At 37.5% G+C, this 27777-nt stretch overlaps 1 protein-coding gene across 8 annotated transcripts; it reads left to right on the plus strand.

The window, feature by feature from the left end:
* The first annotated feature begins 332 nt into the window (after nt 1-332).
* Nucleotides 333-27666, plus strand: pax3b (paired box 3b). Of its 8 annotated transcripts, XM_015360923.2 has the most exons (10): nt 339-443; nt 650-763; nt 1414-1649; nt 2231-2360; nt 2878-3021; nt 16867-17066; nt 18795-18960; nt 19465-19679; nt 24428-24671; nt 25885-27666. In XM_015360923.2, the coding sequence occupies exons 2-10, from the start codon at nt 679-681 to the stop codon at nt 25917-25919; spliced, it is 1455 nt and encodes a 484-aa protein (XP_015216409.1). In that variant the 5' UTR covers nt 339-443; nt 650-678; the 3' UTR covers nt 25920-27666. The 8 variants fall into 8 exon arrangements, with proteins under 8 accessions (XP_006637649.1, XP_006637647.1, XP_006637650.1 ...); XM_006637586.3 differs by having other exon boundaries at nt 333-763; nt 24428-24676; XM_006637584.3 differs by having other exon boundaries at nt 333-763.
* The last annotated feature ends 111 nt before the right edge of the window (nt 27667-27777 follow it).

The raw sequence follows: 27777 nt of genomic DNA on the forward strand, positions 1-27777 counted from the left end.
TATAATAACGACAACCCGAGGCAAAGCCCGTCCGGTGTGAAACGCACAGCTGCCCGATCATATCTGTAATTAAAGACCGGTCTTGATAACACGAAATCGGTATCTGTTCTCACCCGAATCTCACACATACCTTCTTAGACAATGCGTTGCACTGTGACTACAATATGCTCAGGACTCTGAAACCGAGTCATGGAAGAAGAAAGTTGACACATCCACCAATCACGCTGCACTTTCTCTAACCGGGACATTCCTTCTTTTAGCCAATCAGAGGCGAGAAAAACCTGATGGAGCAAGGGGTGCAACAACTATTAAATGTTTCACTATTGCCCATAGAACCATTCCCTCGATCTGTGTCAACAACAACGCCACTAGTATATGAAGTTCTTCATCTAGTGACAGATCTAACCCTGTTAGATCTTCAGGACCGCGGAGCACCGCACTTGGTAAACTTGTCGGGAATTTTTACTTTTGCCAAAGTTTTTTTTGTGCGGGGGTGGGGGGGGGGATATTACATCATTTGGCACAGAAGGAAGCGTCTCGTAGCTTCATAAGAGCGAAACGATTGCAGCCTGGACTACAGATACTTTTTAAAGAGAGAGAGAAAAAAGAAACATTACTGCGTTTTCTGCTTCCACACCTTAAACGCAAGGTCACAAGTTTATCGAAGTGCGCAAAGACATGACAGCGATAGCTGGGGCAGTGCCAAGGATGATGAGACCCTCGCCTGGGCAGAATTACCCGCGTAGCGGATTTCCACTTGAAGGTAAATTGACATTTTCAAAGGGTTGCAGAATCCCAACTGTATTATTATTATTATTATTATTATTATTATTATTATTATTATTATTGTTGTTGTTGTTGTTGTTGTTATTAATAATTACATGCCGTTACAGGACAATGCACATGTTATAAAAACAATAAGAAAAGACACAGTGGACAGCACAAATGCATCGTTTTCTGAGAACTTATAAATTATTGCTATGTTTAAGAAAACTGCCAATTTCTGATACTACAGTATTTGTTTTAACAACACACAAAAAAACACGTGTTTTAAAAATGTTGTCTTGTTTTGTCCATTCAATTTAAATTCGTTCCACAAATTGGACGTTCGTTTGTTAAATGTGAGATGTTTTCAAATATGTTAAATCAAAATATTATACATCAGTAATTTAGAAGCAAGTGTTGCCACAATTAACTAATACTGGCTCGGATTTAATCCATACGTATTAAACGTATTACAAATTTATTTCTAAATGTCTTTTGAAATAGCAGATCTCATGCCTTGATAGGCTAAAGCCAACAACCGAAAGCAGTTAAAATGTAACGTTTTAAATTAACAATGTTAACAAATGGAAATGGTTATACCGATCTAGAAGAATTGACAGCCGTTATCACTTTTATTTCTTTATTAAGTTTCTACCCCTTTAGGTCAAGGAAGAGTAAATCAGCTTGGTGGAGTTTTCATAAACGGCAGACCTTTACCAAATCATATCAGGCACAAAATTGTGGAAATGGCTCATCACGGTATAAGGCCCTGTGTCATCTCACGCCAGCTCAGAGTGTCCCACGGCTGTGTGTCAAAGATCCTATGCAGGTATCAAGAGACAGGTTCTATCCGACCCGGAGCTATCGGCGGAAGCAAGCCCAAGGTGAGGCAGGAAGACGTTTTTTCTAAGTAGAGCAGAATATAGAAATCGTGATATCCAGACATTTCTTTTAAGAGTCCTTTAAAATGTTAACGCCGTTATATCAACGTTTGAGGCATCTCACGTCATCAATTTCCGTCTTCGAACTAACTCCATGATTTCAAGTTTTAAAACTCATCTAAATGGCACTTCACAATGTGACAGTGTTTACAGTTTTTTTTTGTGTGGAAATGCATAATATAAATTCATACCTACAATAATATATATATGTCGGTATTGATATGTGTTCCCGAAAGTAATGCACTACAAAAAAACTTGTATTCTTTTAAAGTGCATCAAGAGTGGAAATTATTTTGTCTGATGCAAACTGTATGCATATATAATGGAGAGATCATATTTTTTCTGCAAAGTGTACTCTTCCACAGGGTATTAATGCGTGAATTAATAAATTAAAAAGTATTAATAATCAGCACGTGAACACATCAATGTTCCATGCAATGCGCGACAAGTGTTGCAATCGATACAATCAATAGCTCTTCATTATTGTTAGAATTGTTATTATTGTAAATTCTTATCACTTAAAGCAGGTGACAACGCCAGACGTGGAGAAGAAAATTGAGGAATATAAGAGAGACAATCCTGGGATGTTTAGTTGGGAAATACGTGATAAATTACTGAAGGATGGAATTTGTGACCGAAATACTGTCCCCTCAGGTATTTCAAGAAATGTTTTCAATGCAAACTCACTTAATTCTTGTTTCGTTATTTTGGATAGACACACAGTCAGTGGATATTGTTTTTTGCTAAGGCAAAACATGTATTTATAGTTACAAGAAATAAAATCAAAAGTATCTCGAATTTTCATTTAGTTGTTAAGTCTTTTCATTTGAAAACTTCCGTTTTACACTGTACTTTTGCTACATTTAATTTGAAATCCAAATGTATATGTATACGCCTAGATAGAAATCCAAAATTCCTAAACCGCATATAACAGGTGTTTTTTTAACCGTTTGTTTTTTGTTAAATTTTCCTGTGTGGGGTTTTTTCCACACCTGTATAATATTGAAACAGGAGCATATTAGGTGTATGGATGTACGTAGGATTGTTTTATGTGAAAATGTATTATTTTTATTGTAATTAACATTTTACTCTATATAAAATTGCAATCAATTGCATTATGGCTTGGAATATATTTTATTAATTTTAATTCGTTACTTTTTACTTGTTTAAGTGAGCTCAATTAGTCGAATTATGAGGAGTAAATTTGGAGGCAAGGGTGAAGATGAAGACGATGATGATGAAATCGAAAGAAAAGAGTTTGAAGAAAATGAAAAGAAAACGAAACACAGTATCGATGGGATCCTTGGAGATAGATGTAAGTTGTGTCTTTTATTTTGAGAAATAAAAAGGGATATCTAGTGATTAAAGTAGTATCTCAGTAAATGTAGCTAGCCTGCTGTTAATAAAAGTAGTTAATCTGGTGTATACTAATGTAAGGAAGTTATTGTGGATATTTATTTTGTCACAAGCAGGTCTTATGTATGCTTCGAAAAAATATTTTAACATTCGGCGCAATAATGTAATACGTGAGAGCACGATCGATATTATCAATGTCTTTGTGGGGTTTAAAAATAAAATGTAATTGTAATGTAGCCCAGAAACAAAATCGAATTAGAAGGCACTTGCGTTTCAGTGCAGTGTGTGGGAAGTTTCCTACCGTTGTGTTTTGAGAGCTTGTCATGTCAGGTGGTAAATGTTTTCAGTAAGTGTTGAGAGTAATTTAAACAAGAGGTGATAGAGGCGACATCAAAGCACTCCCGTAATGGATAAACTGTTATCGGCCTCGAAACCTGTTGATGCCTTCACGCGTGTGTTAGGCCGGGACACCAGCCATGGAATGATAACACGGCAGTCATTTAGAAAGTGACTGCGTGTGATGCGTATCGAAACGAAAACAAAAACTACTGAGAGACAATACTAACATCCTATATAAACATCAGAAGTAAAATTGTTAATTTTACCGATTTCGTTTGCGTAGACTCGGATATCTTTTCGATACCAAAAAAAAAAAAACGAACGCAGTGATAATGGTTTTTTTTTCCCTGCTTAACTTATTGGTTTGTACATTACAGAGTGATCAGGTGTCATTTAATAAGAGTGGGTCTCCCAATCATTTTTTTTTATCTTGCGGTTGTTAAAAAAAGTTAGGAAAAAGTCCTAGGAATGATCGTCCGTTCGAAGTCAAGGAGTGTTTCATTTGTCTTTCTTCGTGTCGTTTGGCAGTATTCATGTAGGTATATTTTGAATGCTTCGTATATCTGATGATTCAAAAAAAGCTGGGATTTTTAAAAGAACGGTCGTCAACTCGAGGGCGGGCGCTTTAAAAATCAAATCGACTGCTTGTCCATATTGATACAGTGTCAAGGTATCAGAAATATCGCGGACTCGACCTTACTGCAAAAGAACGCGCTTGTAATTTGCGATCCAGAGCCTAGTCTAAAGTCTAATGGATGTTCTGGTTAAAAAAAAAACGCGAAGGATTCAGTCGGTTGAACCCACTAATAATTTTCTGGTTGTTGGCTTTAGCGGCTACTGTACTTAAATATTTCTGCAAACGGGCCAGGGAGGAGACAAAAAGTCCCAAATGAGCTGATCAAACATTTGTACAACTGTTCCATCTTTTACAAAGCCGGCCTTCAGTACACAATCAACACTTGGAGATGAACTTGGAAAACAAAGGAGAGAGAGTCCATTGAAACTCACACTTCAGCTTTTCGGTGACAAAGCCCGGGCTCGCAGCAGCTTGGCCAGTACAAAAGAAGGCAACCTTTTTATAATTCAGAGAGAAAAGAAGAGAAAGCAGGCCAACAAAGGGCTGAGAAAAGACATTATGAGCTTGCAATGAGGGATGAATTATTCAGTGATCTCCAATAGCTGCAGCTCCTAGCAGTTTTATGGACTCTCCACCGTGGAAAAATGGCCGTTTTCACCTACAAAATGTTTCTTTTGGAGTCTTTTAGGTCGTCTAAAGATGCCGACTGCCATTCAAAGGCACAATTGAAACCATTCTTTAAAAAGCAGAAGCAGAAGCATCCCATTTCATGCGCACCCCATTGTTAATTTAACATGTTTGAAACAGCATTTGTCAGCTTTTATAAAGACCTGTTGCGCTTCTTGAAAATGTTTGCAAAATGAGAGATGAACATGCATATAGCCTAAAACCACAAATTCGGAAATATGAACTACATGCTAGATGTTGTATCAGACATGTTAGGTACTATTACTACCAAAGGTCCGAGAAATGGAAAATAAATTATGAACAAAGAGACCAAAAGCCCTTCTAGTACTGGATTTATTATGGAACTGAGGAAAGTGTCCCCCACAAAAATAAAAGGCTAAGGCTGTAACAAACACAATGTAGCCTGTACTAAAGTCTTTTAGATTATATATCGGAATCTAAAAAAACTCCACAGCAGCAGCAACAACAACTATAATAATAATAATAATAATAATAATAATAATAATAATAATAATAATAATAATAGCCCACCACTCGTTATTACTTATAATATCGGCTAATATAAGAACTTGTCCGTTAAGGATTAGCTGTATTAATTCCGTAATACCCTCTTCTGGCCCTCTTTAACATTAATTGGGTCTTCTAAATGTTTCTGTTGCTGAGCTGTGTGACATTTAATGATTTGGAGAGTGTATTAAAGAGTCCTCTCTTGAATAGACACCAATGTTTCCCCAGAGAGGGGAACTGGGCCCTGAGGTGTGGTCACAATGGAGTCGCCCTAGTCATGCGCACTGCTACAATATTCACCCATCAAACTCACCCCCGAACCGAAAATCTCTTCAAGCAGATTAAATCGACTCTTTTATTTCTTCTCACTTTCATCTCAGACCAAACCCGCCCCCTTCGCCTGGGGCGCACATTCGTGAAATTTCTGTACCCGTTTCAGGAGTCTGAACAAAGGGAAGCGGTTCACTCGAGTGGGACAAATGCTTGCCGGCTTTTCCTGTTTGTCATTTTTTTAAATCATTTTTTTTCTTTATGCTGTAATGGAATTAAAGACAGCTGATTACTGTAGTTTAGACACGCGACAGGCGAACTCAAGATTAAATATTTAGATGTTAATTTACAATTAGCGACTTGTTGCGCTGACTTTGAAGTGTCATGACAGGGTCCGGGAGGGGCAAAGGTTAGTGTGATCTGTTCTTGATAGAACTTGAGCAGGGATCAAACTGTGGGCTGCAAGGAAATAAAACCAGGAGTAAAGACCCAACCGCAATAACAATTATTCGTATATTACGTTATCTGCACAAACGGGCAGCTGTAGGATGTAAAACATAAGAGGTGCAAACTACAGCTGTACTTATCGATTTCGCGTAATTGATTGCTTGTATGAATTATAGAGGTTTTACATCACAGAAAACACGCATTTAGCCAAAGTATAGATGGAAATATACAGGCCTACAGCAGCCCAGACACTGCGCGTTGGTCAATTGGAAGACTCGACTGTAGTTAACCGTCGCTTGACTGCAGGATTCTCACGGGTAGAGCAGTAAAACAGCGGAGGGAAATGAGCCATAGCAGCAAACAGGTCTCCTGTTAATTTGGGAGCAAATTGTGCTTAACAGGCCGCAATAAATCAAATCCCAAAAGCATCTTCATAGAAGACAATCTGATGGGAGGAGTTGCGTGTAACCTGCAGGCTACCAGCTTTATTTCGAATTCAAGTGCTACTGTAACCATAAATAATAAAATAACTGCTTATAATGTTGGTTCTGGGATTCAGTGGTTTCTACAGCGAATCGCTGGGTATTTGTGTTTCATTATTACTAGATTTATTGTAACACTATGATTGTGGACAATACTAGCTGGTGCAACTGAACCTTCAAATGGAATACAATTCCAGACTTGTAAAATAAAGTTCATATATTGTAGTTGGACAGCTGGCATGGTTTATAGGAAAAACCAATCCATGTAAATCTTTCTAAGGTTCTTCTAGTGTTAATTTCTCACCATGACCTCATTTAAAGGAACAGGATTTGCAAAGGTTTAACTTCTTGCTTTTAAAAGAGGATTGTTAGTGTAGTGTCAGTTTAAGGTTAAATATTTTACCCAGTGTGACTATTTATGCCAAAAAGCTTTCCTAATGGAAGTCTTAATAGCCATAGATTATACAACTTGTTGGACAGTAAAGAGGTAGTCCTATTGAATTTTGGGTTTTACGCCTATGGATTATCCTGCTGTTGTTTTACAACTTAGAATTAAAATCTGAAAAGGAAGTTTTCAGTATCTTTGGCCAAATATTGATTAAGTAGTTGTTTGCTGAGGCCATTGTTGTGCGCAGAAGGGCCAGTACTCCTGCCCCTTGTTGGTTAGCAACTATTGTTAGATCCCCTTAAGTACTGAGATCAAAGGCAAATCATTTAGATTTATTTGTCTGGGAAAATGGTCCTAGGTTCTGATACCCCTGTGCTGTGTTGCCCGAGAGCCATTACAGACATATTGCTGTACTTCATTTGTGAAAGACATCGGTTTTAAAGAGGTGGTGTTGTTTTTTTTTTTAACTTTTTAGGCCAAATTTAAACTGGGAACAAGTCTCAAGTTACATATCGTCATGGGTTTAGAAACCATAATGCTTGTAAGGAACACTGCTGCCCCTATCAGCTCTGACAATGCAAGCTTTGGATCAGCCTATACATTACGAGACGTGCAATACAGTTTGAGACTGACAGAAAATTCAGTAGGAGCACTAAAGCATTTACTGTACAACTAACATATATTTATTCAGGCAAGGCTCCGCTTCTGACAGTTTGAAAAGACAGCAGTTGTATGCAAACAGAAGCAAATTGGCTATATTTCCTATTTTCTGTAAGATCCCACACTTTTATGTGGTAAGTTAAATACAGAGTGGAAAACAGCAATTCATAGATCACCACTCCCACTTCATTTTATTCTGGGTCTTGCAAAAAAAAAATGCTTATCTCATTTTAACCTCATTTAGTTAATTAAAATTAGCCCGGGTTACAGAGGAAAGCGAGCCTAGTCTTGGGGATTTCCATTTATACTGAACAAAAATACCTTTCAGAAATACAAACAGTCAAAGGGATAACTTTATTTTTGAAAGGGATCCTGGAAAGGCTAATTGAATAAGCCTGGATCGCTCAAATATGTCATGGTGAGTGCAGTCAACATGTCATAATTAGGTTTATTGAGGACCATTCCAACAATCTGCTTCTATTCTTCCTGCTTCATTGTCCACAGCCAGGCAAATAGCCAGAGGACAAAAGGAATCAAGTGCTGACAAAACATGAAAGAGCAAAAAGATTTAGCTGCCTTTATCAAAGAAACTGAGAGGGACTTTGTTTGTGTAAATAAAGTGAGTAACTGGCTCTCCAGGATTTAGCCAGTACTGTTCTCAATAGAATTTAATCTCGATACACTGGAGCGATGCCAGTGAGGAGGGGGACTTTTCACTTTCGACATGTTTAATTTGTAAATTAAAAACATTTGTTTAAACGTGAGCCCTTAGGAAGTGGGGATGTAAACTTTGAGTTTGAAGGACTTAACACTCGCACAAGTTCCGAAACTTAAACTGTGTGAAGTAATTGGGGATACAGGGTAAGCCTGGGTAACTGCAGTAACCTTCCTTTGCTCTCACATCTTGTCCTACTGTGTTGTTTTCCAAAGTTTAAGCATTTTAAAAATGGGCGTGCGGTTTAGAGAAGAATGAAGAATATGTTCTTCATTTTTAGGGAGCTTTTAGCTGTATGACTACTGTTTAAAGTTTCACATCTAATCTTTTTTACTGCCTTTCAATTCAATGTAGGGTCCAAATCTGCATGACACAGAGTCACACAGACTGCTTGCTTGTTATGAATAGATTGGGAAACACGAACTGTGAAGAACAAGGGAAATTTACTGTATATCGAAAAAAATGTAGTTTTTTTTCTCCAAAGTCTGCGTCAAGTTCCAAACAAAAATGGAACAAATATTATTACTCGTGACATATGTGAGCCACACATTACACACACTGTGAAATTTTTGCTAAGGATGGGACTCAGTGTACCAGGATGCCAAGACTGCTTATTTCTTCTCTGTGCCATATCGTTCTTCTTTATCGCCTTCACTGTCTCCGTCCTCTTCATCCTCTTCCTCCTCTTCTTCTTGAGGCTTTCCACATAGTGACCATCCAACCATAAAAACATGCTTATCTGCAAATGAATGGTGGCTCTATGCTTCATTAAAGCCTCTTTCTCTTTTGGCACTTGCATTGTGACCCTCTGATATTAATTCAAAGGGCAATTAATGAATGCGGCCCATCTTTGAAGTGAGGAATTCAGGGCACGGACTGGGATGAACCTGGAGTCCTGTTGGACTCGGTGTATTCAACAGAGCCCATTTAAGACAGTTTGAAGTGACTGAAAGAAAATGGGCAAGCGAAGGTCAAGGAGAATAGCTTCTATAGAAACACTTTCTATTTGTTGCAAGTATTAGCCAAGCTAAACTGCAAAAAAGCAACAAAATGAAATAGTTAATTGAGCAGCCAGACAGAGGCTTGTCAATCACTTAACTTGAACAGCATTCGACTAACAATCTGCTGTGTTATCTAATTACCCTGGGAAACATAGCCATAGGACGTGATGGTATTTTGTTGTTCTTTGAACAAAAATCAGTCAGTAATAAAACAAGCATACAGCTTGGTAGGCTAGATTCTAACTATCATCAGTGATGAGAAAACAGTCTTGCTCATGTTTCAGATCGTGCTACTATGTGCAACTGGGATTCACCTTCTGTTATTCATCAGTACTCTTTAATCTTCTACAAAGCCAAGTTTGATTTCCCGGAAAAAATAAGACATGAATAAAAGAAAATGTGGAGTGCGTCTGATCTGTTTCAGACATACTCTAAATGAAGGAGCATTTTCAATATGTTTCCGTATATTTCTGGAACCACACTCCCACAGAAATATACTGTTTTCTTAAATACCGATGTGGCCAAATCTTTGAAGACATAAGTTCCCTGAAAATGAAGAGGTGTTTTAAGAGGCAGAGTCATGGATCAGTGCATTTTATTAAGTTGAAAAAGTAATAAATATGTATACTTCTAAAGGTTAAATATCAAATGAGATGGAAAAATTGATTAGGAATTTGAACTGCTAGGACAACAGATACTGAAAGGCATGCTCATGCTAAATGCACATTAGGAAACATTTGGACAGCCACCCTTCTTAAAACAAAATAGAACATTTTTCAATGTTTCTTGTGGCAGCTCTGAACTTTCTCTACTTCTTCGTACTTCACATGAATCCTTACCACCTTTCCAAAACAACGTGTAAATGACAATACAAACATGCATTGTATCTTTGTGGGATTTGAGCTTTTACACTTTAAGAAACACCGTTCAAGAATGAAGGGAAGCAAATGTTGCTCTAAGTCAATTAAAAGCTTTGAAAACCTCCTTGTCAGTGGTACTTTAGTGGCTGACATTGTGTGGAAAGTGTGGGGTCAGGCAGTGGAGCTCTTATACACCAGTGAGCTAAGAACAAAGTGTTAATGCCGAGACTCCTGCAGGTCAGAGTTTAACATTAGGTCAGTGTCTGTCAACAGACCAGCCTTTAAAAAAATGGGGTTAAAATTATATTTAGTTAAAATTGACAGGTATCAAGCCTTGGTCTTCAAGGAGGAAACACAATGGCTTACAATACATAAAATATGTATCCATTTAATCTCAAAACTTCAAAAAACAAATTTAATATTTGATTTCACAGCTATTGACTGACTGAAACTAATTTAAGCCTTGTTATGCTGTTTTGTGTTCAACAGTCAGATAACGTTTTCAAATTGAGCAGATTTGCACACAAAGAGATTTAAAATAACTTGTTGAGCCTAATGCACTTTCTCGTTTTTCCCTAGCAGAATAGAATTGGCCTGCTAATTTCAATTTCTAATTCTGTGCTTTGCAAAGCATTCCAAATGCAAGTGTGAATAATATAATTGAGAAAGAATAGGTTATTTCTAATGTCCCCCATTGAGTGTAGACTAACTTTCTGTAAAGCCATTTTTTTTCTTCTTTCATTGAAACATATTATAATTCTGAATGTCTGGCTTGTAAAGCTGAGAATTCTGTGACAATAATTCAAAACCATACTATATCTTGAGATTAAACACAAATTCTCTCATTAATCCAAGTTCATTTGGAAGTTTTAAAGCATTAGAGACAAAACACAATATCAGGGCCTCAAAGTTAAGACAAAACAAAGAGCAGTGACAATAACAACAGACAGGAGAATAGACTAAGTGGATAATTATGGCCTATGCTGTATCTGGTTGTTAGTTCTTAGCGTTTTTTTCATTTATTTTCTCCGTTATGGAAATAGAACTAGTAGCACTATCAACAAAAAAAGTTAATTATTTTTCATGTTTTTCTGTAAAAACAAACACAAACATATATTACAATGTGAAATGCACATGCCTGTATCTTTTTGCGCTGTAGCTAGTCTCTGTAATATTCTACAAAACGTTATCAGAAAAGAATAAAGCAACAAAACAGAAAAAAACAGTTGGCAGGGGATGATGGTAAAGTAGCAGAAGTTGTTTAGGATCATAGAGTGAAAAACTCTGAACAAGATTCCATCCTTGTTTACACAGTTGAGAAACTGAAGAACTGCTTTTGAAGTGAAAGTGTATTCTGTAGTTTGTAAGCGCTGCAATTATCTACACTAAAAATATATAGCTTTAGTGACCCTAATGACTGTTCAAATTCCTGAATTGTACATAGCACTTAAAATTTTGGTAATTTGGTTAGTAGTGAGCTTGCCTAAAACAACACCTTATCTTCCACATTCTACACCCACAGAGAATGCAGTTACATCCACCAATTGGCTGTAAACACTGTATCATCTCTCTCTGCATGTGCTGTGTGCCATTGTATTTCGCTTTGCGTGGTGCATATTACAGAATAAAATGAAACCGTCACATCCACATTATAAATGAATAATAACTATGTCATGCTGTGCTGACATAATGTCCCAGTGTAACTGTTTATGGCTTTTTGTCATGCGAAGTATGAGCTAGATTAGGTAATGATTTATTCCTTTAACTTAGCACTCACACACGGGCAGCTGTATGATTTGGCTCCTTAGCAAGTCAAGTGAGTTCCTTTTAACAAAATGTTAGGCACAGATGGGCCATAAGCTGTCAGTTAACTATTATTCTACATGCATCTGCTTGGCTTCAATGTACTGTTTTATGCATTCAGTCAGTCACTTAGTCCCCTATTCCCTGAAAAGACGAACTGCTCCCTGCGCAAATAAATTGTTCATTTGTCTCTTCTTCCTTTTGTTTTGTTTGGGTAACACATGTCAGCAGCTCAATTACCCAGTTCATTAACAGCTCCCAAAGGAAGGAATGGCAATTCTTTGATAAGGGCTGTAATTGGTGCACATATGGCCCATACTGGACTTCGTATACTCCTCTGAGTCTAAGCAAAGAAGCCTCCATGGTTATTTTCCCTTTTCTTGCAAGAGATATTCCATTAAAGTAAAGATATTTAGTTCCCTTAAAAAGTTTCATGAAGTCCACAAAACTCTTTGAGGAATGCTCAGTCTGTACCCTAGCACAATTATTTAAAAGACTGTGTGGAACCTTATATTGTAATGAATTGTGAATTAGAAGACAGCATTTCTGTGTGGACATACCTGAATAAGATTATAGGGTAGGCTTTTTGGTGGTTAGCAGGCCCCAGTTTTTAGTTTAGTTCTCTGTTTATAAAGGCATTACCTATTTTGTATTTATTTTTTCACAGCCGTTTGTCTGTAAAATGTTTTAGTCTTTTGTTGTGTTAACATCTGCCGCTAACAGGGGGTCTATGTGACTGGCATATGAATGGTGAACTTAAACGTATATAAATACCTTTCATTGGTTAAATAAAATGTTTAGGGAGTGTCTGAAAAGTATCTAAAAGTCTGATCTACTTAGTTGCTTATGCTGTATTTTAAATCTACATACACATATAATTACATTTAATTAATTTGGAATGTAAATATACATGTTTCTATTAATCTGGCTAAACTTCAAACTAAGCAGATCCTTTTCTCCTGCTGAATGGGTAGAAAATCAATACATTTTATTTAAATATACAAGGAGGCTTTGTTCTTTAGTTAGCCCATTTTGATGTGAAAAAGGCAACCAAAAATACGTTTTGGATTTTTTTTCAAACTGTAAAAATAAAAAAAATGGATGCAGTGCCGTGAATTTTAAAGTTTTACATGTTTACCACTTTAATATAACACTGTTATTCTGCGTTTTCTTTAGAGAGTACCACAGTTTTATTTCTTTTGGTGCAGTTCACAGATTTCCACAGGTTTTGACTGTGGACTTTTCCTCTGCATAGCTTGTGTCACATGTAACAAGCATTTTTTTTGGGGGGGGTGATTTAAGAAAAAAACAGTGTAGCACTTTTCCTTTCCCTCCTGACACCAAGGCCCTGCTTTGTGCCGCTAGCAAGAGGCTTATTAAATCATTAGTCCTCACCGGTTGGAAGGCGCGCGTGGGGAGTTGTAGAGTGTCAGAGTTTATTTGCACCATTTTGGTAGGCAGAGAGCTGTCAGAGCAAGGGCTTTCCTGTTAGTGGCCCCTCGCAGAGAGACAAAGATGCCCAGGGGGAAGGGCATGTGAAAAGACGCTGCTCTGCTGTGGAAGCAAGCAGGGGGTACAGAGCAGACTTCCCCGCCTCAGGTACGCAGGAGTAAGGGGACTCCAGCTCGGACACGCTCACTTTGCAACTGTCCTCTCGGACTGGTGCTGTTTCAGGCGTGATCCCAGGCATGCTGTGCTCTATCACCACTTAATGTGAGGGTTGAGCTATTCCCACACAATCCCCATTGAAAAAATAAACGGTACACGTATTTCTCAATCACTGTTTTCTTGTCGGGCGTTCCGAACCGGGCTGCTTTTGACTTTGTCGGTTTTCTGTTCCCCCCCCCACCCCCCACCCCCCCCCTCCGGACGGTTGAAAACACCTCCCGTTTTTCGTTCGGGCCTGCAATTTCTTCCCAACCATTTTTGTCCTTCGACAATGCCGGTGTCGGGCCGGGCTCCTGGTTGAATATACAGAGGAGTGTGGGGGGAAGAGTTTCAGGTGATCCCAGGCTCTGCATACAAGGAAGGTTGGATTAACCCCCGCTGTGCGTCCATCCCCAGCCCCCAGCTTCTCCACTCCAGCCTTCTTTGTGTCTCCAGCACCCTACCAGGCAGGTGTCAGAGCCCTGAATGCGGGCAAAGGCCCTGTTGATGGATACCACAGATGGAGCGTGCAAATTGGCAGAATAGGCTTGAGCCACAGGCTGCTTCTTAGAGCTCAACAAAGGCAGCCAAATAAGTCAACAAAAAAATCCCAAGGATCACAAAAGTAAAGTGTCATTTGCCATTAACTCTGAGTCCATGATGGAGTATCAGAGTTACTTAAAACCCTGCCTGGCCTGCAAGCCAGTAAACATGATACAGTAGTTCAGGATCTTTTTCAGTTTACAGGGCTTGTTTTTCTTAATTCTATTTTTTTTCTTACTGTTTGTGCTTTCGCAAAACAGGGAAGTTGCCCGGCTGTTGCCAGTCAAAACTCGGACATTTGCTTTTTTTTCAGCGGGGGTATTTTGTTTTCGATTTTTTTACAAAAGGCGCTTAGCTTTTTTTTTAACACAGCTTCAAAGGGAACAAAGAAAAACAGGTTTGTTTGAGGGCTGAGGGATGATAAGGTTCATCATCTTCATTTTCAGTTGTTTTTTTCCCAATCATAACAAAAGAATAGTTTGTTTTATTAAAAATAAGAGTTCCAGAATCACACATGAGAGTTAATAAGCTTCACAGAGACTTGTTGCAGTTTTGGACTTTATCTTATGGTTCTTAAGCCTGCATAACATATCTTGTTACAAATGAATTTGGTTAATAAGTTAGCTGTTCAGCAGTTTCACTCCTTCCCATCCCCGGTCGTAATGTAATAAAGAATACTGCTGGAGTCTGTGAAAATTATAGAATTCCCTCTGTCCAAATCCCTATGAAATCAGCCCAAAATGCTCATAACCCACAGCGTTAACTAGGAAAAGCATTTCCTGAGGTCACCAGGGGTCGAGTACAAAGAGGGATTCCCAATTCAGTAATTCTTTTTTTTAATTAAAATTTGTTCTGGAGCTATCTGTTGCTGCGGTTCCTGATTTTCCATGCCCTCTTTTCATTTCTTTTTCATTCCTGCAGGATGATTTGACATCCTGGTCAGCATTATTGCCTCGTTACCTTGTTTTTTTATTCTTCTGCGAGTGGATATCAGTCATTTTCACCTACGGCAATGAAAATCTCATGGTAAAAATGACTGGATTCTTCCCAGTAAAAGTATCATGGAATGACGTTTGCAAAGTTGTTCACATTTTATAGCCGAGTTCTCATAACATCACACAACGTTGGAATCAGATTAACGACTATGTTAAAATGTATGCTACTATTGAAAGAAGTACCATTAAAGTTTCCAAATTTAAAATAAGGAATAAATCCCAATATTTGTAATGAACTCTGGGCGAAACTCTGGGATTTCCTGGGAGTTTAAACCTAGCACATGTCAAAAAAAGAAATAAAAATGAGTGACGATGAAAAAGATGAAACTGTTCTGACTGCTTTATTCTTGTTTATTACTTAAGAAAACTTTCATGTAGAGTATTTCTGTTTTATAGAAAACAAAGAGCACAGCTTTACGTCCCCCGGTAGTACAGACAGATAATCCTAGATTTACCAAGTAAGAAAAGAAGTGCATTGCTTGTCTTTTATTTGCATTTATTAATCACGCAATGCAATTGTTGCCGAATGACTCATAGTTTAAGATTCTATTGCAGCTTCTCTGAAAACCTATAGGAGATGTTATTAAGTTTTGGATCTTTCAATAAAACTATAGGTATGTGTATGGGTACAGGAATTGGAAAAAAAATGGAAAAATTGTGTCTGACATGTAGTTTGCAATAGAAGTTACGGCAGTGAAAATGCAAGCTCAAGTGCATAGACAATAGATGCCAGTCATGCAGGCTGTGGTTCCCTAATCATTTTTTAATAGACTTAGTCTCCTGCTTTGGTACCAGTTCTGAGCGAACAGCTTAGGGAAGCCAATTCATGCACTCTTCTGCTGAATTACCTCCAAAAGGGCCTTGTTTTTTCTCCCACGTAAATCTGAGCAAATAGATTAGTATGCACCTGCAAGGAGGTTTTTAAAAGTTCACTCAGCTTGAGCAAAATTGAATTTGTAGGATGGATACAATTGTATAAGACTGTCTCCTCTGGCTGGATCAAAATTAGTCCTTTGTGTTTGCTTTGTCTCCGCAATCACACACGAATGCCTCAGAATCATGTTCAGGGGATTATTTAAAAGCAAGGAATATTCAATTACAATTGGACTTTGTTTGCACACATGATATGTAGTAATACACCCCCAGAGGAGGTCACTCAATGTAAACAGTGAAAGGGGAGTAAAGGCAAATTCATTCACCCGTCAATGTTTGGTTTTTCTTTTTTTTTCTATTAGAGATTAAAAAAAATAATTCAACCTCTAGTAGACAGACAGTGCAACTTTTATTTAATGTAATTGTTCTATTATCTATTCACCTTTACTGCCCCAGTAGCTTTTTAATAATAATTGCATAAAACCAAATGGAAATAGGTGAGAATGTTTCGCCGGGAAGATACGAGGGTTAATTTAAAATAAATGAAGCTTGTTTCTGGTGAAAAGAAATTCAGTTTTACTACGGAATGTGGGGACGTCAGAGACATTACGTTCAATTCATAATCGCCTCGTGAAGTGAGATTTAACTATGCTAATTAATCTCAACATGATCGCTAAAAGGCTTGGTTATTAAACAACCAATGTGCAGAACGCACCCAAAAAGAAATATCAAAGCTGGCCTTTTTATTGTTCTTCTAGTGACACACAAAGTGACACTAGGGATCTATGGGAGAGGCGCTTGTTACTTCTTGATAACCTTGGGTTTTGTCACAAAAAAAAAATCCAAAGAAAATCAGAAGAGCCTTAGAATATACACCTGTTACGTCTAAGAGCCCCAAGGCTTTTCGAACTGCGTTCTAGGTCGGAAGCAGGAGCTTTTGCTGCAACAAACTGAGGGATGCTCTCCACTCTCGTTAAAATTAACATTGAAATAATCATTTCCCCGGGCAGCGAGCCACTCGGACGAAGGTTCGGAAGTGGAGTCTGAGCCCGACTTGCCTCTTAAACGAAAGCAGCGGCGGAGCCGAACCACCTTCACGGCTGAGCAGCTGGAGGAACTGGAGCGGGCGTTCGAGAGAACCCACTACCCCGACATCTACACGCGGGAAGAGCTGGCCCAAAGAGCAAAGCTCACGGAGGCACGGGTGCAGGTTAGTTTTCCCGTCCTCCCTCGGGGGCACAGAGGAAGGACAATTAATTAGGGGGCCTTCCTAATCCCGTCGAGATTGGGGTTTATGCTTCCTTTTTCGTTCAACAACATGTATTTATGCTCGAGCGTATGTGAGAAAATGAAAACGGTATGAAAAGGTCACGAGTAGTACCCACTGCTCTGAAACCCAATTTGTCTACTCAATTAATTTGCGGAGTGTCAAGGCTTTGGAAAATGTGTCAGTAGAAGTATCACTTAATTACAGATTTACTGTGGATTTTCCACAAATGCCGCCTGACTTGGATAAGAAATATACATTGCATTTATATTTACTTACGATGTTTGAATTACAATTTTTATGTTACTTTTGTAAAAAGTGTAAATGTGCTGTGATATTGTTTGATTTTATAACTGGATATATAGCACAGCACTCTTTTGGAGTTTATTAGAAGTTTATTATACTGCATAAAGTCAGCGTTTAGTAACAAAGTAAAAACTTTCTTAATTTTTCCTTTCTTACTAAGAGAAAATGCAATTGGTAAAAACAACAGTTTAATTATGTCAATATGGATGCATATCTAATTGGCTAAAATTGTCTGATGCTCTGTAGCTAAAATATTACCAGAAACTACTTTCGGACAGGCCAATTTCAAATGTCCAATTCAGCATGATCATTATTTCCCATCAAACATGATGATTTGAGTTAAAAGTGTGGTGAATACCTTTAGTACATGTGATCCAGGTACATTACATATGACATGAAGCTTGGTTTAGGTGCTCAGGGTAAAGGTTTAAGATGCTTTTATTTTGCTGAGCTTGTGACCCATATTGTTAGTAGAAGCAGCAGCCCCATTAACAAAACAGCTGCCATAGTGTAGCTTTAACCCTGTGACTTCCCTGCATTCCTCCCAGCCTCTTCTGCTCCCATGAGTCCTATCATCTCCCACAGCCTGGCTCTGATGTGCTGCCTAGAAAATTCTCCACAACAACTAACATATGGATATTTTACTGAGCCCAGCATGAGGCACCAAATACCAGTGAATCAGTCACAAATACAACAGGCCCAAAGAGCTGCATCTCAACAAACCTTCAGAAAGAGTTAATGATTACATCTTGACTGTATATATTTAATTTATAGAGTATATATCATATACTCAGCTTGGAAGTGTTCTCATGCATATAAAGCATTGTTTTTAAATTTCCTGTTTTATAAAGTGTTTTAAAGTCCAGATAATGCCAATACAAAAGACAGAATTTGATTTCTTGTCTCCTGAGGTAATTTTGCTTTTGACATGTGATGTATTTCACAAAGCAGTAACATAATTGCTGATGCTTACCAGACACAGCCTTACAGATTTGTATCTAATTAGCCTAAAGTAACAGAGATTGTTGCATACAATCATTTGACTCGTGATCTCTTCATTTCCTGGCTGTTAGGATGCCAACAGATAGGAGCTGAGATGTACAGTAGTACAGTAGTAACATATCAAGAACATAACCCTTTTGTTAATTTCCAGATAAAGGCATGTTTTTTTTTGTCATGTTATACAAAACAGACTTAAATTCTTAAAGACATTAGCTTTCAAAATGGTCTGTCACAATATCCAAAGAACATATCTTTGTTTTTTCTATCAAGTCAGAACTACACACTAAAACCTTGTTAGTCCTGTGTTATTTGTGCTTATGAACCTGGTGTCCGTGACGCTGAGACTCTTGTCTGTTTTGCTAGGTGTGGTTCAGTAACAGAAGAGCAAGATGGCGGAAGCAAGCAGGAGCCAATCAGCTAATGGCTTTTAATCACTTGATCCCTGGGGGTTTCCCCCCAGCAACAATGCCAACCTTGCCACCCTACCAGCTGTCCGACAGTCCCTATCCCCCTACATCCATCTCACAAGGTACACCAGCTACTGTAGGTCGTTTTGAAACTCTGGGACTCTGAGAAACTTGGACGAACTAATTTAGATGCCAAGGGAACACGTTGTAAAAATACCAGAACAGTAATGGATGTTTACAGCTTCATTATATCACTTGAAGAGAAAATGTTGCACAAAATGAGAGAGCACTGTCCTGGTTTGTCCAGGACAGACCTATTGGATCATTTGCTATCTATGTGAAAACACCACGACTATTTTACAGTATAATGTCTTGCGTGTTTTCCGTACAGCAGCATAGCCAGCAACTGTGAAATTCTTTTTCAGAGAAACAGTTTCTCTTATGAGATCATTCATGGACCTTCATAAGAATAATGGAAGTGGACTATATTGGAACCTCCTGGAGTTTAGTTTGAGTAGGAAAGTTCACACCTGAATACTTCTATGAATGAATGTTCTAATTGAATTATCCTTCTCCTGGTGGCTGTATTTTGAACTTGATTTTGTTTGCAATGTGTGTGTTTCCAGCAGTGTCTGAGCAGAGCAGTACTGTGCACAGGCCTCAGCCCCTGCCTCCCACCTCCGTTCACCAGGGCAGCCTGAACCCAGCCCCCGAGAGCAGCTCGGCCTACTGCCTGCCCTCCAGTCGCCATGGCTTCTCGGGCTACACAGACAGCTTTGTGACTCCGTCAGGACCCTCCAACCCCATGAACCCCACCATCAGCAATGGCCTTTCACCTCAGGTCAGGCCCTTTCCTTGCAAACAGAACTTTCACTGTGTCTGGGAGACTCCAGCGCTGTTTCACCTGGGGCTAATTCGCTTACATGCGTCGCCCAGTGACAGACCACAGCATTCGGTTCATCAGTGCTCATGTGACCCAGACACACTGTGGGTTTTCTTTCCTTCAGTGTCTCAGGAACTTGCTAAAAAATCTTATTCAACCAGACTTTAGCGACGTATTTGCTCTAAAGAGGCATATTTCTCTGCTAAATTCGTTCGGCCTGAGTTTCCTGTCTTCTCCTTAAATAATCAATTAATTGCCAGTGGATAAACAGTATTATTCATTTATTATAAGTATTTATAATAAATATTAACTTACTAATACTAATTTAAATAATACATATTTAACAGTATGTATATATTGTTAGACATGTTGAAATATATTAAAATTCGAGTCTACTGCATTAATGTCCACAAAGACCTTGTTACATTCCGATTTCCTCAGTATTCATTTCTGAGAAATAAAATGGCAGAACTGATAAATAGCTACATTTACAAAAAAATATGTATTCGTCAGAAGCATTGAAATTTTCCTATCAGGGTTTTTTTTCCCAGGATCCATTTTTGTTATTACTTTTGTGCTTGAGGATTATTGTATATATCTTCCTGGCCAAACAAAAACAAATTTAATTAAAAAAAAAACATGCACATACTGTGTCTTGCATTCTCTGTGAGATAAAGATTCAGAATTTGCGAGGAAGTGCTAGCATAAGGAAAATTAAATATATGATTTTCCTGAAGAGTGATGTTGGAAACAGGAGCTTAATTTCCACAAATCCCAGCAGATGTTTGAAGATGACACTGTATAGCCGCTATTAGCATTTTTAAGTTGGCATGAACTTGGCACAGGTGTTTTTTTTAGAGATCTTCAGTTTGCTTTTAAGCTATGTCAAGAGGTCAATAAAATCTATAATTAAAATCGCAAGTTAATAAAGGGTTAAGGGCAATATGTCTTACAGCTCTATTTATTCCCTTAAAAAGTATTTTCTGTTGGAGGATACAGAGGCAAGCAGAGAATGACACAAATGAAAACTGAAAAGACAATTATAGTCAATTACACACTTATCATTGGCTATCACCACTACCTAAACAGTAAGGGGTATTTTAATAGGCAGAAAATGAGATTTTAATGGCACAAAGGATGGCCAGAATAACTGCTCTCGTTGGTGGGCTTTCTTCATTTTCCGAAGCTGGCAAGTTTCATGTTGTAGGTACTATCTCTGGTTTCTGCACAGTGGTGATAACTCCACAGAATGTTTTATGTTTTAAACATTGTCAGTAAGACATATTCTTCCAGTAAAAGAAAATGGCTGTAATTTGTTTTTACTTGTCCCCCATAAAAAAGTGAAAGTTGATTGATTTTGGCTACAAAGAGAAGAAGATGCTTGACTTCAAACTAAAAAATATTGCTTTTTTGTTCACTTAATTAGTTTGTTACATTTAATGAAATCTTTTATACTGTATATACTTATTAGAAGAAATTGCTACCTTGATTGAAATTGGAGAAAGCTCAAATTGACTACAATTGTTTGCAACTTCTTTTTTTTTTTCTGTGCACAAAAACACAAACATTTCAGTGGTCTTCCTCCTTGAGTGGGATCAGGTCATGTTTTTACAAACCTTTAAACTATTGCTTGAACAGACAAAATGGCTTGTTTGTTTTCTTGAGATTAAACACTTGGAGGAGTCTGACAAGATGTTGTCTGCTGATCTAATTTTGAGGCGAAGGATGGGTCATCTGTCAGCTCTGCTTTTACCATTAACACCTTTTGCTGTCTACAGAAATGCCTTTGCTTTATGGATGGACTTCTGCAGTCATTCCTGGTTCTAAATGGGAAGAACTATCCTACTGGGCAGATCAGAACATTTGTATTGTAGATTCAAAATTATGCAGAGGTTTAGGGCTAAAGTGATTGCTGTTGAATAGGCTATCCTTAAAAATGTATGATAATTGGGTGTGTAATTTATGCAAATTACTTATTTTGTTCAGTTTAATTTTATGCCCAGTTCCATGCCCAGTGTGGAACATTTTATTGTTCAAAGTATATATTTAAATGAGCTGATTTCCATTTTGGATAGGATAGCGAGTATTTCTAAATGTTTTTCATCTTTATAAAAATTCAAAGTGTCTCACTTTGTATATTAAAAAAATAAATACATGTTTTAATGAGAAAGCTACTGATCCAGATCCTAAACCTGCAAAATAATCCATATTAGTTTACAAAATCACTGATTACCTTCTCTGTTACTGTTAATACTAATGTAACTAAAATGTTATAGATACTTGTATTTTTTGAGACCTGCCTGTTGAGAACTAGAGTTTGATTTGATATATGTCATATTGTGGAAGAAACACAATTTATGAAGCAATTCATTTTGGCCCCTTTATTTTTATAAAGGTTTGCATGTTTACGTAAGCTTGTAGTTGTCCTCACTCTTTAGTCATCTCTTGTACAGCTTAACCGTACCTTGCATCTGTTCCAGCACAGACGTGTGATACATGTGGCTATTCCATGGTGCTAGTTTTCTTGTTATGCTAATAATCTCATAGAGAAACCAAACTGGAGAGATGTAACACTGTATTTGTCTGGGCCATTGGTAGTTTTGTTTATATCAAGTTCTGTTTTTCTTACACTGTCCAGAAGATCTGTTAAAGGGAACCCTCTGCCATCCTCCAAATTGCTCCTAACTCTGTTCTCTTTCTGACGAATGGGGTCCCTGACCCACATGTGTTTCACATTTGTAAGGAACACAACATGGCCCTCTTCAGGGGCATTTGTCAAGATTCATCTGACAGAGCTTCTGTAAATTATCCCCAGTCAGCTTGCAGCTCCTAGGTGGGAGCACCTCCTCTAGCCTCTGGCGAATCCTTTAACTTGCATAACCAGCTGCCAGTGTGATATCAAAATCTGACTGCAAGCTTTAACCTCACACATTACTGGACGGCCCTTGCAATGCCTGTGAAGGACCAGACAGTATTATAAACCTTCCCAGGCATTATAAGATTATTTTATATTTATTTGTTTGCTTATCAGACACGCTTGTCCTAGGTTTGCTTCAATTAAAATAAAAACCCCAACGTGTTCTGCATTGAAAATATGGTATAAACTTAATAACTATCCTTAGGAAATCACTGTTTTCTCTCTGTGTCAGCTCCTGCCCACTCTCTATACTGCTGCCAGCACGTTACATTCTTTGCATTTTCTTTCATAATGGTTGGCTCATTAACAGCAAAACATATCTTGTGCTGAGGGGAAAAAAATGCTTTTAAAAGTTTGTCATCAGTCTACAAATGCAGTACTTTACTTTTCTAATAGAGGACCTGTGGTGAGTTTCAAACACAGATCGATTTTTTAGGAAAATTTTACTGCGTCAAGAAACACAACATTAGCCACTCTGTCCTTAGGTTGGGAAATGATTTAACTGAAACCATGTGTCTGGATAAACGTAGAATAATATGTCACTTATAAGCAAACCAAGAGAGCAGTGATTTCGATGTACCTGCTTTTGATTAAGTATTAAGAGAGGAAAGTATGTTTTGTGGGAATTGATGCATTTAAGGTACTGGTAGTTTTAGGTTCACCGTGATTTCTATAAAAACAACATGATTTAAAGAAATGCTCTGTACAGTGCTGAAGATTTTTTTTGCAGATAAATTTAATGAATTTCTATGTACATGAGAGGGTCATTTTAAGTCTGTTTACTGACACCAATGGCCTGAGGTCTCTTTCCTGCTCCAAGCGCCAAACAAAAATTCCCTAAATTTGATTATCGTGCCACTAATCAACTGCAGGTCAATCCCTTACAAACGTTTTATCAGCACAAAAGCCTCATGGAATATGTTTTTATTATTAATAATATATCTTTCATGGTAACCCTTTATTGGAGTGAAGCAGTCAAAATTTTTAGAGATCTGATAGGAGAGTCCTACAAGTTTATACAATTTGTGACATTTTGTGTTGCTAAAGCAAATTGCACAGTTTTATTTCTATTTTCAACATTTACTTAAATGGATATTGATTTGATATTTGCTAACATTATTTATTAGAGCATTTGGTTGATGATTGCTGGAAAGGAACATTTGATTTTTTGTAATTAAATGGAAACAAAGCATTTCCTCATCCAGTGATTATGAAACATTAAAAATACATTCAGTTGTACCTGGGATTTATTTGACTTATTTTAGTTATACTGCATACACATATAAATATAATGCATCACTTAGTAGGAAAACAATGTTAGACGTTTTCCTGTTAAGATTAAAACTAAGAATCATGAATGAAAATTGCCAGTGCAACTTAATAACCCAAGAACACCTTATTGAAAACACAGGGATATACTTTAGTAAACATTCACTTGCTTTCTCCCACCTTTCATCTAATAAAATTTCTCAGCAGAAGAGTGACCAGAAAAAAATAATCATTTGTCCCGTCATAGTGGGGAATCTTTCCTCTGCTGCCCGTTTGTGTGGTAGTTTTTGAAATAAATGGCTGTTTTTGTTTGTCTCTCATGTGAGTGCATTATGGCTTTTCCTTTAGAACTGATATTTGTCATGTGTGTCTGCTGGTTGTGGGAGAAGCAGTCACTGAGTTTTGAAGGGCTTTGGACCAGCTCAGTGAACTTTTTTCTCTTTATGTTCCGATTTGTTTGCTGTTGGTGTATATGTAGACAGGCGGTTAAAGGTATTTTCTCTCTTCTGTCCTTGTGTAGGTAATGGGACTTTTAAACCCTGGTGGTGTTCCTCATCAACCCCAGAGTGACTACGCCATCTCTCCTCTTACTGGCGGGCTGGAGCCCAGCACTGCAATGTCTGCCAGCTGTAGTCAAAGACTGGACCACATGAAGACTCTGGACAGTCTTCCCAGCTCCCAGTCATACTGTCCTCCAACCTACAGCTCATCAGGATACAGCGTGGACCCAGTTGCCAGCTATCAGTATGGGCAATACGGCCAAAGTAAGGTCAATACCCCTTTTGCTTATTAACAATGTGTTTAGTCTAATGCATGATTTCAGTCTAAGCCATAATACTGTTATGGACTGGAAAAGAATGATATTGGAGCAATTAAAATGGACTTACACTGTAAGGAAAAATAGGAAAAATAAACTTTACAAATTAACATAATGTCTAAAATACAAAGAAAAACCTTTTTTTTCTGATTGCAGTGTATACATCTAGATCAGGTGTTACATGTGCATAGCAGAAACCTTGTGTAAATATGTTATTCATTAGGATGGACTGTAAAAGGAAAGTATTTAATGTTCCTGGGTTCATGCAAATTTCTTAATATAAGGGTAAAAATTCAAAAATAACATTTATTTTGAACCATGATCTTTTGAAGTAGGGATTTGAAACATGATTCAAAACAGGTGTTTATTATATATAATTTTTTTTGGTTTGACAGACTTGTTTTCAATGCCCTACTGTGACATAATTACGATTGTCCACTTACCCAAAGCTGCCCTCAATGTCCATACATATCGGTTCTTGATATTTGTTATTTTAGAAATAAAATAAGCCCAGGCAAAGTTGCTGAATTTCAATAAAGTTTATATCAAAGCTCAGACATTGGAATATCAGCAAAACCCCATTTGAAAACATTACTTTGCAATTAGGACTTTATAGATTAGAATTTTTACCAGTGCATGGAAATTCAGTGTCTGTATTAATCTGGTCTGAGTTTCTAAGTAGAGTCTGTTTTATAAGATTTGGCACAATCATCTAGCCAAGAAACAACTATAAGTAATGGATATATTCTTGGCTATCAAAAAATTAAATATTGTGGAGAGCATTTGACAGAGTGGGATATATAATCATTGTCTAATGTGCTGTCAACAACATCTTGATGTTATTAATTGCTGAGACCTGATATGCACGTGCCATTTATGTAGAAGTGAAGGTTTGTAAAAAATTAAATCACCCCTGGCATGCCGATATTGAAAACATGTGTTTCAACCAAAGGTCAACTCAAGATTCATTATTGATTGTTGTCCCAGATTCACGTTGCATTGTCAAGCTTGTCCTAATAGTATAAACATTAGCTTTAAATCTTTGGTTTGCTCCAATTAGATATGACAATATCGTAAATGTACTAGAATCGACACGACCCCTTGCTGAGATGCTGTCATAACCTTATTTATGAAATAGCCTTTCTCTCTGTATTTTACAGGTGCCTTTCATTATTTGAAGCCCGATATTGCATGAACTGAAGTGTCTACTGAAAGCTTCTAGTTAACCCTCAAATTTCCCTTGCTCCAAAACCTTGGGAAGGGGGTTGTGCTCCAGTCTGCTACAAGAAGGGTTTATTCAGATAATCAGGACCAAAAGGACTGCCTCTCAAATTACCTGGCATCTGACTCATTAATTTCACATCATGCTTTGAAAATGAAGCCAGTTTCATGCAAAAAAAGAAGAAAAAAATATATTCTGCATTTTATTTCTAATGAATGGCAGAAAGACCATTAAAAACAGACTTCACCAACAAGTTATTTTGCTTTCAAGGCAACACAGATGGAATTTGGCATGGGACAATCCTGAAGTGAGTCTGGACAGCTAAACTAGGAGCAACTGTCTATCTGAACAGTAAAACATGAGATCTAGTCTGTGTGGATGAGCAGAACTCTAACAGAGCCTTCTTCTGTGTTGTAAGCACTACTTCTTTGGTTTATGGTCATTTTGGTGGATGGGATCTGTATTCATTGCAGATAGAAATCTGATCTTTTTAAAGGACACGTATAAGGTTTCTTTGAAATGGGTGATCAAACATTAATCAATCAAATTTTACTTGCCTAGAGCCTTTTGATTTTGAGCTTCATCTCAGACCTCTTTGTAAAGTCAGGTACACTAGGAGCCTACTACAAACATGACACAGAAAGTGCACGCTTTGCAGAACAAAAATACCATTATCTGAAAATAAATGGAATTTGCATACAAGCATTGTACGCATATAGTATTTTCATAAGGTTTGTGGAAATTACAAGGAGCTGGAAAATCCTAAGCAATGTCAGGAGAGAGTGAACAGGAAACTGACAACAATCAGCGATTAGGACCTGAATATGAAAAGAAATGTCATAATGACAATTTAGACAACAGTCAGAATGACATTTTTGACAACAGGTTAAGGGATAGCCAGAAAGAAAATGTTTAGATCTGAACAAGAAAGGTGTAGAAATCAACATTTAAATAGCTTACAACCATTCTGAAAAATTGAGGGGACTGGAATTTGCCTGTGTGCGCCACCAGTCCTAGTAAACTTTCAAAGAATATGTGGAAGACCAATGTACAGTATATAGCGGATTACAAACTGCCTAAGTGCAATATTAAGTACCTCAGAATTTTAAAAGAAAAAAGTGGACCTATGAATACGTCTTATATAGTGTCAAAAATGTATTTTTACATTACCATCTTTATTTTTGTATTAAAATGGACCTTCGACATGTCTGGTTGTGTGTATTCCAAACTCCGGAGGATGCAATCACTTCTGATTTATTGTGTAAATCGCTGATGTTTTTTACACACGTAAGGTGCTGGAACAGCTAACGCATTGTTTTTCCTTTGCAAAATAAAAAAACAGGATTGACGATTTTTTCTTTCTGTGACATGGACACCTACGAAGGGCAAATTGTTTTCATGAAGTGGTGTATCACCCCAGTCAGTACTTCTGTGTAAATAAAACCAGCAAACAAAAACAGGACTGCAACTACTAAGTTGCAGTGTTATTTATTCTTCTGTACCACTTAGCTGGTGTTTAGTACGTATAGTTCTTGTCTCAGATGTAGCACTCTACAGTAGATTGTACATTTGTCTTAATGGTGGAGGAAACTGAAATAAAACGTTTTTTTTATTTTGAGTACCCTTTGTTTTATGGCTGCACAGAATGATTGTAATGTAAAATGTCTTGTGTACAAATGCAGTAATATTTACTATTTATAATAAAAAATAAAAAATAAAACGAGAAGCTTGGGATCTTATTTGAATTTCAGGATATGAATACATTAAACTGCCATAAGACAACACAGAAGTATAGGACTTGTTCAAATGAGATTGCATAATGTTCAATAAA

The sequence above is a fragment of the Lepisosteus oculatus genome, chromosome 13 (assembly GCF_040954835.1).
Source record: "Lepisosteus oculatus isolate fLepOcu1 chromosome 13, fLepOcu1.hap2, whole genome shotgun sequence".
Lineage (NCBI taxonomy): Eukaryota > Metazoa > Chordata > Actinopteri > Semionotiformes > Lepisosteidae > Lepisosteus > Lepisosteus oculatus.

Bases quoted from the DNA above. Each gene is read 5' to 3' on its own strand.
- pax3b (XM_006637584.3), top strand. From the start codon at position 679: ATGACAGCGATAGCTGGGGCAGTGCCAAGGATGATGAGACCCTCGCCT. The intron at 17,067-18,794 runs GTTAGTTTTCCC...CTGTTTTGCTAG, and splicing joins TCACGGAGGCACGGGTGCAG to GTGTGGTTCAGTAACAGAAG. The intron at 19,680-24,427 runs GTCAGGCCCTTT...GTCCTTGTGTAG, and splicing joins GCAATGGCCTTTCACCTCAG to GTAATGGGACTTTTAAACCC.